We start from the raw sequence: 14,465 nt of genomic DNA on the forward strand, positions 1-14,465 counted from the left end.
ATCTCCAGGAGATAGACAGGTTATGAGTAAGTGACTGAGTGTTATTTGGCACCAAATTTACTCACAATCCAATCCTGCAGCTCTCACAGCTCATCCAAACTGATCACAAGGTGTAAAGCATCTGGGGAGTATGGGGCCAGTGGAATGAGAGGATGTGTAACAGGTGAAATTTAATGCAGAGTTGTGTGATTTGATCCATCCCAATGGGAAGAATAAGGAGACACAGTATTAAATGATGGCTCACATTCTAAAGGTGGGAGTGGGGGGTGGGGGGTGCAGGACCAGAAAAGCTGGGGATATATTTACATAAATGGTTGAATTTGTTGGGGCAGTTTGAGAAAATGGCTAAGTGGGTCACCTTATGAAGAAAGGTTGGACAGTCTGTTTGTTTTCACTGGAACTTGGAATGGTGATGGGTGACTAGATTGAACTGTATAAGATCCTGAATGGTTTTGTTGAGGTGGATGTGGAAGTGATGGCTCCTTTTGCAGGTTACCCTGGAACCAGGGGGCGCTGTTTAAAACTAACGGTCACCTTTTACAACAGAGATAATGAGAACTTTTTTCTGTCCTAGGGTTTTGCAACTCTGCCTCAGAAGATGGTGGAGGCAGGGTCATTAAATGTTATTCAAGCAGCGGTAGATAGAGTTTTGCTAGGCAGGGGTATCAAGGGTTATTGAGGGTAGATGAGAATGCGTAGTTTCAGAAACAAACAGATTAGTCGCAATCTTAATGGATGGTACAGCAGACTTGAGGGGCTGAACGATCTGCTTCTTCTCCTATTTTGTATTTTCTTTCGCTTGTAAAGATGCAAGAGATTCTTTACAGACTGCATGGACTGAGCTAAATTGTTTTGTAAAGGTAAAGTTGCCTTAGACTAACCAGACCATAGAGCTGCTCTCTCATTAGAGAGAGATCACTGGTGGTGGTTTAACCTGATGGTCACCACACCTCAGGCAAGGGGAGAGGTTGAGAAGGAGAGTTCTTTCTGGTAACCTCAGCTGGTGCAGGACTGGAGCCCACACTGTTGGCAACACTGTGTTACAAACCAACTGTCCAGCCAACTGAGCTAACTGACCCCAAGAGTATCATGAACGATGCAGAGTTTCTGTTCCTGTGATTTGTGTGACGCTCACAAACTTCCTTGCAGATTAGTTCATTTCCACTGAGTTATTTCCCAATAGCAGACAGCCAATGCTTATTTGTTTTGATTTGATTTGATTGTCACGTAACGAGATACAGTGAAAAGTTCTGCTTTGCGTGCTATCTAGGCAAGTCATATTTTACATAAGTACATCAGGATAATAGAACAGAATGCAAAATATAGTGTTACAGCTACAGAGAAGGTGCAGAGAAAGATAAACACTAATATATGAGGGGTCCATTCATAAGTCTGATAACAGCGGGGAAGATGCTGGTCTTAAATCTGTTGGTGGCAGTATCTTCTCTTGGGCCTTGTACAGGATGTTGGTGAGGAATCTTCTGGAGTACTGTGTCCAGTTTTGGTCCCCCTGTTATAGGAACGTGGTTATTAAACTGGAGAGGGTTCAGAAGAGATTTACCAGATGTTAACAACAGAAGCAAAAACAGAAGTTGCTGGAAAAGCTCAGTAGGTCTGGCAGCATCTGTGAAGAGAAATCAGAGTTAACGTTTCGGGTCCGGTGTCCCTTCCTCAGAACTTTCAGACCCAAAATGTTAACTGTGATGTCTCTTCACAGATGCTGCCAGACCTGCTGAACTTTTCCGCAACTTCTGTTTTTGTTTCTGATTTACAGCATCCACAATTCTTTCGGTTTTTACCAGGATGTTACCAGGAATGGAGGATTTGAGTTATAAGGAGAGGCTGGATAGGCTGGGACGTTTTTCACTGGAGCATAGGAAGTTGAAAGGTGATCTTATAGAGGTTTATAAAATAATTAGGGGTATAGATAAGGTGATTGGCAGGTGTCTTTTCCCTAGGATTTCAAGACAAGGGGGTATATTTTTAAGGTGAGAGGAGAAAGATTTAAAAGAAAGACATGAGGGACAATTTTTTTACACAGAGAGTGACTCGTGTGTGGAATGAACTTCTAGAGGAAGTGGTGAATGCGGGTACAGTTACAATGTTTAAAAGTCATTTGGATAAGTACATGAAAAAGAAATGAAAGGAGGGATATGGACCAAGTTCAGGAAGGTGGGGTTAGTTTAATTTGGGATTATGGTCGGCATGGACTGGTTGGACCGAAGTTCTGTTTCCGGCCCTTTGGCTTTCTGACTTTAGGGACGTTTTACTCTAGACACATGTTTCATCTGAAGACACTTTTGGTAGCAATTTTCATTAATGCAAGTTCGCTGTACCAGTAGAACCAAAAGCCAGGTTGGCAAGGTTTAATTTTTCCGAAGTAACAATAATTTCACAAATATGGTGGTGCAATTGCTGTGCTCCTGAATTCAGAATGCAGATGGCGGTGATTTCAAATCCCACTGCTACAGAGCACCAATTGGGATCAGATGTTCTCAGGGAAATGCATGACAAAAACATGGAGGTCGTTTAGGGAGCAGTTGCTACAAATAATGGATAGGTTTGTCCCACTCAGCAAGGAAAGGATGGTAAGGTGAAGGAACCTTGGATGACAAGGCATGTGAAACATCTAGTTAAGAGGAAGAAGGAAGCTTACGTAAGGTTGAGGAAGCAAGGATCGGACAGGGCTCTAGAGGTCTACAGGGTAGCCAGGAAGGAACTGAAGAATGGACTTAGGAGAGCTAGAAGGGGGTATGAGAAAACCTTGGTGGGTAAGATTAAGGAAAACCCCAAGGCTTTCTGTACTTATGTGAGCAACAAGAGGATGGCCAGAGTGAGGCTAGGGCCAATAAGGGACAGTGGAGGAAACTTGTGCACGGAGTCAGAGGAGGTGAGGGAGGTCCTTAATGAATACTTTGCATCAGTATTCACCAGTGAGAGGGACCTTGACATTTGTGAGGACAGCATGAAACAGGCTGATATGCTCGAACAGGTTGAATTTAGGAAGGAAGAAGTGCTAAAAATCTTGAAAAACATGAGGATAGATAAGTCCCCTGGGCCAGACGGGATAGACTCAAGGTTACTACGGGAAGCAAGGGAAGAGATTGCTGCCCCTTTGGCGATGATCTTTGCATCCTCACTGTCCACTGGAGTAGTATCAGAAGATTGGAAGGTGGCAAATGTCATTCCCTAGTTCAAGAAAGGGAATAGGGATAATGCTGGAAATTACAGACCGGTCAATCTTACTTCTGTGATGGGCAAATTATTGGAGACACCTCTGAGAGATAGTATTTATGATTATTTGGAAAAGCACAGTTTGATTAGAAATAGTCAGCATGGCTTTGTGAGGGGCAGGTTATGCCTCACAAGCCTTATTGAATTCTTTGAGGATGTGACAAAACACATTGATGAAGGTAGAGCAGTGGATGTGGTGTATATGGATTTTAGCAAGGCATTTGATAAGGTTCCACATGGTACGCTCATTCAGAAAGTAAGGAGGCATGGGATTCAGGGAAATATGGCTGTCTGGATGCAGAATTGGTTGTCCCATAGAAGACAGAGGGTGGTAGTTGATGGAAAGTATTCAGCCTGGAGCTCGGTGACCAGTGGTGTTCCACAGGAATCTGTTCTGGGATCTCTGCTCTTTGTGATCTTTATAAATGACTTGGATGAGGAAGTGGAAGGGTGGATTAGTAAGTTTGCTGATGACATGAACGTTGGTGGAGTTGTGGATACTGTGGAGGGCTGTTGTAGGTTGCAACGGAACATTGACAGGATGCAGAGCTTGGCAAAGAAGTAGCAGATGGAATTCAGCCCAGAAAAGTGTGAAGTGATTCATTTTGGAAGGTCGGATTTGAATGCAGAATACAGGGTTAATGGCAGGATTCTAGGCAGTGTGGAGGAACAGAGGGATCTTAGGGTCCATGTCCATAGATCCCTCAAAGTTGCTACCCAAGTTGATAGGGTTGTAAAGAAGGCATACGGTGTGCTGGCTTTCATTGGCAGGGGAATTGAGTTTAAGAGCCGTGAGGTTATGCTGCAGCTCTATAAAACCCTGGTTAGACTACACTTGGAATATTGTGTTCAGTTCTAGTCACCCCATTATAGGAAAGATGTGGAAGCTTTAGAGAGGGTGCAAAGGAGATTTACCAGGATGCTGCCTGGACTGGAGGGCAGGTCTTATGAGGAAAAGTTGAGGGAGCTAGGACTGTTCTCATTGGACCAAAGAAGGATGAGAGGTGACTTGATAGAGCTATACAAGATGATGAGGCATAGATAGAGTGGATAGTCAGAGATGTTTTTCCAGGGCGGAAATGACTATTATGAGGGGGCATAATTCTAAGGTGATTGGAGGAAGGTATAGGGGAGATGTCAGAGGTAGGTTCTTCACACAGAGAGTGGTGGGTGTGTGGAATACACTGCCGGCAGTGGTAGTGGGGTCAGATACTTTAGGGACATTTAAGCGACTCTTGGATAGGCACATGGAGGATAGTAAAATGTAAGGTATACAGGGTAGATTGATCTTAGTAGGATAATAGGTCGGCACAACATCATGGGCTGAAGGGCCTGTACTGAGCTGTACTGTTCTATGTTCTATGTTCTATGAGGATTAGAACTGAGCTTCAGAAAATTCTGGAAATAGAGCACTGGCACCAGTGCAAGTGACCACAAAGCTGTCAGGTTGTAGTAAACTCTCATCTGGCCGAATAGGTGTGCTTTAGGGAAGTAGACTTGCTGTCCTTACCTGGTCTGGCCTTACTATGTTGCCTGTCTCACAGCAATGTGTTTGACTCCTACATGCCTCTGAAATGGCCTGGCAGGTTGCTGCTCAGTATCAAAATCACAAGGCAGTAGGAAAGAATATAAGAGCAAGGGGAGGCCATTTACACACCGTTCATCACCCCACCCCAAAGCCACATCTACCATTCAGCAGGATCAAGACCTTTTTCTGATTTCCCGTCTGATCTTCTATCTAGAAGCCCTTTCACTGCACTATCCCCATAAATCCCCTTCATCGTGTAACATGGAAGGGAAGTGGAATGTTGGCCTTTATTCCAAAGGGAATGGAGTATAAAAGTAGGGAGGTTTTACTAAAACTGTACAAGGCACTTATCAGACCACAGCTGGAATACTGTGTATAGTTTTGAGTCCCTTATCTAAGGAAAGACATACTGGCATTGGATGTAGTCCCGAGAAGGTTCACCAGGCTGGAATTGGGTATGGAGGGACTATCTTATGAGGTGGGTTTGAGTAGGTTGGGCCTGTAGTCCATTGGAGTTTTGGAAAATGAGAAGCGACCTTGTTGAACCTTACAAGATTCTTAGGGGATTTCACAGGGGAGACACAGAAAGGTTGTTTCGCATTGTGGGAGAGTCTGGGACCAGAGGGTTTAGTCTCAGAATAATTGGTCACTCATTTAAGACAGAGATGAGGACAAATTTCTTCTTCCAGAGGGAAGTAAATCCGTGTTATTCTTAACCCCTCAGGGCTGTACAGGCTGGGTAATAAGTATAGTCAAGGCTGAGACAGACAGATTATTGAACAGTAAGGGAATAGAGGGTTGGGGGAAAAGGCAGGAAAGTGGAGTCGAGGATTATCAGATCAGCCCATGTGTGCCAGACTCGATGGGATGAATCGCCTACTCCTGTTCCTGCGTCTTCTCATGCCCTTACAATCTTTAAATATTTGGGAAATGTCTACTTTAAATTGGAGATGAAACATAATCTTCTCAAGGCAACCAAAGAAAAGCAATAAATGCAAACTTTAATAGATCCAATAGAACAAAATCGCCAGAAAATCTGTGTAGAATCATATGAACTGACAGTACAGCAGGCAGCCATCATTGCTCGGTCTGTTCTGACCCTTTCCCATCCTGCTCCAGCAATATTTCTGTGATTGGTTCAGCTTCAGCAGGACGTGTGTGATAACCCTGTCCACACTCTGTCCCCAGCATGAAAGAAATTTTCCGATCTCTCCCATCGTACAGCTATCCATTATTTCCTGATCTTGCACACCAAACTCACAAACAATCTCTCTCGGATATGACATCAAAGATTGAACAGCACAGACTCAATGGGCCGAGTGTCCTCTTCTGTACAGTATGATTTGATGATGATTCCGTGTAAAAGGGCCGGTTCCTGCTTTCCTGGCTAGTATTTCCAAACAGCATCACTTCACACAATCACTCAATTGTTCTGGTTCTGAAGTGGGCCATTCAACCCATCACGTCTGCACTGGTTCTGTTACCTGATGCTAATCTCCTGCCTTTTAACCCCTATCCCTGCACACCATTCCTATCCAGGGCATCATCAATGCCCTCTTGGGCCAGCCTCCACTACGGTTCTAGGCAAATGGAAATACACGCACTCTCCAGTCAATTCTTACAATGCTGTTTGGAAACACAGAGAATTGGAACTGGGGTAGGCCATTCAGCCCTTTGAGCCTGCTTTACCACTCATTATGACCATGGCTGGTCATCCAGCTCAACAGTCTGTTACTGCTTGTCCCCCAGCTTTTGTGGGTTTTCATGTTGTTTCTGTATGTAGATTCATAGAATCCCTGCAGTGTAGAAGCAGGCCATTCAGACCACTGAGTCCACACCAACCCTCTGAAGAGCATCCCACCCAGTCTTGTTCCCCCCCGCCATCCCTGTAACCTTGTGTTTCCCATGGCTAACCCACCTAGCCTCCATATCCCGGGACAGTATGGGATATTTCGCATGGCCAATCCATCTGACCTGCATGAGGAAACCCACGCAGACACAGGGAGAATGTGCAAACTCTACACAGACAGTCGCCCGAGGGTGGAATCAAACCCAGGTCCCTGGCGCTGTGAGGCAGCAGTGCTAACCACTGAGCCCCCGTGCCGCTCTATATCAACACACAATCCTTCAAACGAGAGACTAAAGGTGAACGTACCTGTTCCAACAGTCCGCCTGCAAGACAGCACCAAGAGAGAATCATTGAGTATTGAGCTAGCATGGCGTCCTGGGCACATTCAAACCTGAACTCCAACACTTGGACAGTATCGAGCTAGCACCACCTCACTGCCTGACCACCCCGTGGGTCAGGTGACAACTCGAAAACCATTCTGCTCCTTTGACCCAGCAGTGATCACAGCTTTTAGGGAACAGCAATCATGTATCCAGGACTCTCTTCCTCATTGATCATTAACCAAACGGTTACCAAACCGAATCGAAGCAACATCAGAGTTTCAACAACAACGAGGGAAAAAAAATCGCACCTGAATCAACAAGGGAAGAAACTTCTGGAAACCCTGTGATTTGACTGGTGACACATTAACAGTGACAAATCGTATTTAGACAGCTCTGTAATGTAGAAGAACTTCCCTAAAGGTCTGACAGAGGAGGAAATAAAAGTCAGTAAAATCAATAAAATAGGTGCTCAGGCAATGGGGAGACCACACTGTAATGGTAAGTCAGAGACCTAAACTAAATCCCTGAGGATATAGATTCAAACTCCGTGGAACTTAAAGACAAAAATGGAAAAGCTCAGCATCTGTGGAAAGAAATCAGAGTTAACATTTCGGGTCCAGTGGCCCTTCCTCAGAACTCGTAGAACTTAAATTCAGTGAAGAAACGAAATTTAGAATTAGGAAAATAGTTCAGTAATTGTGAGCAGGAAACTATTGCTGATTCCCAATTTAAAAGGTTCACTAGTGTCCATTAGGGAAGGAAATCTGCCATCCTTGCCTGGTCTGGCTCACAGCAATGTGGTTGACTGTGAAATGTTCTTAACTGTGAACTGTGCTCTGAACACTGAACATTTCAGTAGCAATCGAGGATGAGGGCAGCACAGTAACTCAGTGGTTAGCAGTGCTGTCCCACTGCACTAGGGACCCGGGTTCGATTCCAGTCTTGGCGACTGTCTGTGTGGAGTTTGCACATTCTCCCCGTGTCTGCGTGGGTTTCCTCCTGGTGCTCCGGTTTCCCCCCACAGTCCAAAGATGTGCAGGCTAGGCAGATTGGCCGTGCTAAATTGCCTGTAGTGTCCAAGGATGTGTAGGTGAGGTGCATTAGCCATGGGAAATGTAGGGTTACGGGGTGGGATGCTCCTCTTTGGAGGGTCGATGTGGACTTGTTGGGCCAAATGGCCTGTTTTCACACTGTAGGGACTCTATGAGCTACAACTCTAAGCCTTTCCACCAACACCCAAAACCCATAAAAGAATTAAGAGTTAAAAGAAAAATGAGAATTTATGAAGAGTGGCCAATTCATTGATCAAAGAAGTGGACAGTAAAGAGAGCTTTGAAGTGGGAGGTTGCGTCTCTGTACACCTTCACAGATCTCTTGGTCCATTTCATTTAAGGACATCAGTGCAAGGCTGAAGCACGAGGAATACATAGCTTGTAGACAGGGTCTGCTTCTGTAACACAATACCTTTCTCCTCACTGTCAATCACCCAGCCAACTTTTGTACCATCTGCAATCTTACTTAGCATCCCCCCCAAACCCCACATTCTTATCTACACGGCCTCCCGGCCTGGCATGGTGATCTCTCAGTGGCCAGGTGTGGCAGTCTCTCAGCCCTGCATGGTGGTCTTTTGGCAATATATGCCAGTCTCTTGGGCCAGTGTGGTGGTCTTTTAGCAGTATATGCCAGTCTCTCGGGCCAGTGTGGTGGTCTTTTGGCAGTATATGCCAGTCTCTCGGGCCAGTGTGGTGGTCTTTTGGCAGTATATGCCAGTCTGTCAGGCCAGTGTGGCCTCAGCATGAATTTTCAGTCTTGAGGTGATTCCTGAAGTGGGATCCCACCACGACTAAGCACTTAAGAAAGACTGTAATGTTTGAACTTTCAGATTTATTTCTTTATTCTCTACTTAAACTTAAGAAGGTCTGCAGTGTGTATCTTTCAACCTTATTTCGTATGCTTATGCTATAGTATAATTGCTGCAATGTTTAACTTTTAACTTTATTCTTTGTTTCTACCTTGTTCTCATGATTCTGTACCTTCTGTGGTGACATTGTACACTTTTCACTGTAATCCCATACTTTTGTATTTCCGTACACATGACAATAAAATCAACAATCAAATTATTTATGTCAATCCCAAACAATAAGGGACCCAGCATTGATCCCTGTGGTCCACCACCACACGCCAGATTCCAGTCACACCAATAGCCTTCTACCACCACCTTGTGTCAACGAAAATTAGAGTCAACGTTTGGTTTGGTGACCTGTTCTGAGGAAGGGTCATCGGACCTGAAACGTTAACTCTGATTTTCTCTTCGCTGATGCTGCCAGACCTGCTGAGCTTTTCCAGCAACTTCTGTTTTTGTCTGTTATGCCTTTACCTTCTTTAGCAGTTTCCACTGTGGAACCTTGTCAAAAGTTTTGCTGAAATTCATAGAAACTACATCAACTGTTCTACCCCCATCTATACACTTGGTCAGCTCGTTGAAAGCTTCCACCAGATTTTTTTAGGAATGACCCCCCCTCAGACAAAGCCATGCTGACTATCACTGATCCAACCTTGCCTCTTTGTGGCCAGAGACAATGTAACGGTTTGGGCCAGGGTCTCTTTTATTTCCTCCCTCATCTCCCACAATAGCCTGGGATACAGCTCACCCGGACCTAGGGATTTATCCATTTTTAAATCTGCCAGAACCTCCAATACCAACTTGCTTCTTGTATCAATCTGCTCAAGAGCTTCACAGTTCATCTTTTTGAATTCTGTACTTGCATCTGTATAACTCTTTCTCCTCCAACAAGTTGTTTCATTGTCCACCACCAATCGTGACTGGATGTGGCAGGACTGCAGAGCTTAGAGCCAATCCATTGGTTATGGAAGCATTTAGCTCTTGTCTATCGCTCACTGCTTCTGCTGTGTGGTACACATGTAGTCCTGTTTGGTAGCTTCACAGGATCAAAGAAGTGTTACGGCACAGAAAGAGATAATTCAGTCCAGTGTGCCTGGAGCAGTTTTTCAAATGAACATCATTACATACAGCTGCTTTCCTGCCTTTTTGTCATATCCTTGCACATTATTTCCATTCAAATAACCACCCAATGTCCCTCCTGAAAGCTTCAGTTGAAGCTGCCTCCACCGCATTTCCAGGCTGTGCATTCTAGACCCTAACAACAGCTGATAGGCGCACTATATACACAACACCTATTCCAGCCACCCAGCTGGCAGACATAGCCAAAAAGGTGACCTCTTAGATACCACCCAGACCTAAGATCTACCGACAGTCTGCTATACACGGACTGGATGTGGCCAAGCAACATAGAAACATAGAAGATAGGAGCAGGAGGAGGCCATTCAGCCCTTCGCGCCTGCTCTGCCATTCTTCATAATCATGGCTGATCATCCAACTCAGTAGCATAATCCTGCTTTCTCCCCATAACCTTTGATCCTATTCACCCCAAGTGCTGTATCTAGCCACCTCTTGAATACATTCAATGTTTTGGCATCAACTACTTCCTGTGGTAATGAATTCCTCAGGCTCACCACTCTTTGGGTGAAGAAATGTCTCCTCATCTCCGTCCTAAATGGTCTACCCCCAAATCCTCAGACTGTGACCCCTGGTCCTGGATACACCCACCATCAGGAACATCCTCCCTGCATCTACCCTGTCCAGTCCTGTTAGAAGTTTATAACTCCCTATGAGATTCCCCCTCATTCATCTGAACTCCAGCGAAAACAATCCCAACCTTGTCAATCTCTCCTCATACGTCAGACCCACCATCACTGGAATCAGCCTGGTAAACCTTCGCTTCACTCCCTCGAGAGCAAGAGCATCCTTCCTCAGGAAAGGAGACCAAAATGACCAAATTGATCACCGTGTGCCTTAGTCCAGTGATCCATTTGATCCAAGGACCAACATCTAGGGCTGGTGATCCTTGACCAGATGAAGGCAGCCGTCCTCACCGCTGTAGAGCAGGATTAGGGAGACCCCATACAGGCACCAGGTAACTGCTGACAACAATAAGGGAACATCTCATCAGCTTTGAGAACGTGGGCTCAATTTATCCAGGTTTTGTGGGACATGACCCGTACCTCTCTTACCAACAAACAACAGACAAACCAGGTCCGAGCCCTTATCTGCCGTGTGGTGGCTCAGTGGTTAGCACTGCTACCTCACAGCACCAGGGACCTGGGTTCAATTCCACCCTCGGGCGACTGTCTGTGTGGAGTTTGCACATTCTCCCCGTGTCTGCAAGGGTTTCCTCTGGGTGCTCCTGTTTCCTCCCACAGTCCAAAGGTGTGCAGCTTAGGTGGATTGGCCAAGCTAAATTGCCCCTAGTGTCCAGGCTAGGCGGGTTAGCCATGGGGAATGCAGGGTTACAGGACTAGGGTAAGGGGTGTATCTGGGTGGGATGATCTTCGTAGGGTTGGTGTGGACTTGATGGGCTGAATGGCCTGCTTTCGCACTGTAGGGATTCTATGAATCTACTTGCTGGGTGAAAAAGTTTTCCCTTACGCCTCATTTTTAGGCATGCCCAGGGCCATTCCTTCATTGAACCAAGTGTTGTTCAACATGAAGGAGGACTGATCCATCAGCCGAGGGAGGGCGGTAGGTGGTAATCAGCAGGAGGTTTCCTTGCTCATGTTTAACCTGAAGCAATGAGAATTCATCAGATCTAGAGTCAATCTTGAGGACTCCCCGTCAACACCCTCCCGACTGTATCCCACTGTGCCACCCCCTCTGCTGGGTCTGTCCTGCTGGTGGTACAGGGCATATCCAGGGATGGTGATGGTGGTGTCTGGGACATTGTCTGTGAGGTATGATTCTGTGAGTACGACTATGTCAGGCTGTTGCTTGACTACTCTGTGAGACAGCTCTCCCAATTTTGGCAATAACCCCCAGATGTTAGTGAGGAGGGCTTTGCAGGATCAGTAAGACTGTTTCTGCCAATGTCATTTTTAGTGCCTAGGTCAATGCCTGGTGGCTCATCCAGTTTCATTTCTTTTATGGGACATTTTAGTGATTGTTACCATTTCAGATGGCAGCTAAGAGACAACCACATTGCCGTGGGTCTGGAGGCACATATAGGCCAGACAAGGTAAGGATGGCAGTTTCCTTCCCTAAAGGACAATAGTGAATCAGATGGGTTTTTACTATAATCAAGAACACTTTCATGGTCATCAGTAGATTCTGAATTCCAGAATTTTATATTGGATTCAAATTCCACCATCTGCCATGGCAGGATTCAAACCTGGGTCCCAAGAACATTCTCCTGGATTACAAGTCTAGGGATAATACCATTTGTCCATCACTGCCTTGTTTTACAACCCCTCCTGACTCGCCTGATAATTCCATACCCTGGAATATTGAGGTGCCAGTCCTGTCCATCCCTCAACCATGTCTCAGTGATAGCAACAATGTAATATTTGATGTGTCCATCAATGCCCTCAACTAATTTGCCTTGCTCACAACACTCCTTCTATTCAGATAAATACTATCCACCGTTTCTAAACTCTCTTGTATCTTGACTGTATTTGCTCTGCCTGCCAGACAGACTGACTATGATTTACTTTGATATTTGTGAATCACGTTGTATTATGCTTTACCCCATATCCCTGTCAAATTATTATAAATATAACGACTGAGTGGAGGAATAAAAATGATCATTTTGAAGCATGCTCATTGATAGTGCGGATACTGAGAGGCTTTATCACCTGCTCGAGAGTCTAAAATTAAAGATTGTCAGTTTAGGGTAAGGGTCAGCCATTCAGGACTGAGGTAATGATACATTTCTTCACTCACATGCTCATATTATGAGAAATAGGAGCAGGACAATCCCATTTGGCCCTCGAGGCGATAGAATTCCAGGCTTGGAAAATGCTGTTAGAGGATCCTCAGTGAGTTACTGCAGCTCATCTTGTTGATGGTGCACATCACTAATTGATTGATTGATTTATTGTCACGTGTACCAAAGTACAGTGAAAAGCTTTGTTTATGAGCAGTCAGGCAGATCATTGTAAGCAAAGGATGTACAGATCAAAAAGACTTAGGTAGGCATACAGATTACATTGCACAGGGCGTACGCTAGGCAAGATCAATGTTAGCAAGATCAGCATTATTTGAGGCCAGAGAGTCCATTCATCAAACTGATAACGGCTGGGAAGAAGCTGTTCCTGAACCTACTTGTGCGTGTGTTCAGGCTTCTGTACCTTTTGCCTGATGGAAGAGGTTGTAGGAGATCATTACCAGGTGCGATGGGTCTTTGATGATGTTGGCCGCCTTTCTGCGGCAGTGAGCCGTGTAAGTAGAGTCCATGAATGAAAGGTTGGTTTCCGTGATGGTCTGGGCTGTGGACACCACCTTCTGTAGTTTCTTACGGTCCTGGACAGAGCAGTTGCCGTACCAGGCCCGTTAAGCACCTGGACAATATGCTTTCAATGGGGCATCTTTAGAAGTTGGTGAGGGACCTTATGGACATGCCAAGTTTCCTGAGCCACCTGAGGAAGAAGAGGCGTTGATGTATCTTCTTGACCATCGCATCTGCATGGAAAGTCCAGGGCAGGTCATCAGTTATCATCACTCTGAGGAACTTGATGCTTTTCATTCTCTCAACCTCAGTTCCGTTGATGTAGATGGGGGTGTGTTTTCCTCCTTTCTTTCTAAAGTCGATGATCATTTCTTTAGTTTTGTTGACGTTGAGAGACAGATTGTTTTCATTGTACCATGTCACCAAGCCCTTTGTCTCCCTTCTGTATTTTGAATCATTGTTGTCCCACTACAGTGGTGTCATCAGCGAAATTGTAGATGGCGTTCATTCAGAATTTGGCAACACAGTCATCGGTGATGAAGGGAGTGAATGTTGAAGGTGATGGATGGGGTGCCAGTAAAGCATTGTCCTTTTGATTATTCATTCATAGGATGTGGGCATCACTGGTTGGACTAGCTCTTATTGCCCAACATCTAGCTGCCCCTGAAAAGGTGGTGGCAAACTGCTCTCTTCAATTACTGCAGCCCATTTGGTGTAGGTACACTCACAATGCCCTTAGGGAGGGAGTGCCAGGATTTCAACACAATGACACCAAGGGAACCGCAATATATTTACAAGATAGAATGGTGAGTGGCTTGGAGGGAACTTGGTGGTTGCAGTGTGCCCATGTAACTGCTGCCCTTGTCCTTCTAGATGGTAGTGGTCTTGGGTTTAGAAGGTGCTTTCTAAGGAGTCTTGGTGAGTTACTGCAGTGCATCATACAGATAGTATGCACTGCTGCTTCTGAACACAAGTGGTGATGGATGTTTATAGATAGGGCAGCAAACAAGTGGGCTGCTTCGTCTTGGATGGTGTCAAGCTTCTTTAGTGTTGTTGGTGCTGCACCCATCCAGGACAAAGCAGCAATCTGATCTTTTAGCTCTAAGTTCGAGACCTTTCTGCAGAAACCTCTTTAACTTTCCAACTCTCTTCCCTCAGGATCGTTCTCAAAATTAAAATCTTTCACCAAGTTCATGACCTTCTCTCCAGATATCTCCTTCTGTGACCTGATG

At 45.3% G+C, this 14,465-nt stretch overlaps 1 protein-coding gene across 1 annotated transcript in view; it reads right to left on the reverse strand.

Moving 5' to 3' along the window:
* The window catches only part of LOC109918999 (hepatocyte growth factor activator-like), a 75,399-nt gene extending 68,317 nt beyond the window's left edge, over positions 1-7,082 (reverse strand). The window contains exon 1 of the mRNA XM_048594991.1: positions 6,918-7,082. Within this exon, the coding sequence (XP_048450948.1) occupies positions 6,918-6,980 (63 nt within the window). The 5' untranslated portion in view covers positions 6,981-7,082. The remainder of the gene's footprint in view (positions 1-6,917) is intronic.
* Positions 7,083-14,465: the final 7,383 nt, after the last annotated feature.

This window comes from Rhincodon typus, chromosome 3 (assembly GCF_021869965.1).
Source record: "Rhincodon typus isolate 14 chromosome 3, sRhiTyp1.1, whole genome shotgun sequence".
NCBI classification, from domain to species: domain Eukaryota; kingdom Metazoa; phylum Chordata; class Chondrichthyes; order Orectolobiformes; family Rhincodontidae; genus Rhincodon; species Rhincodon typus.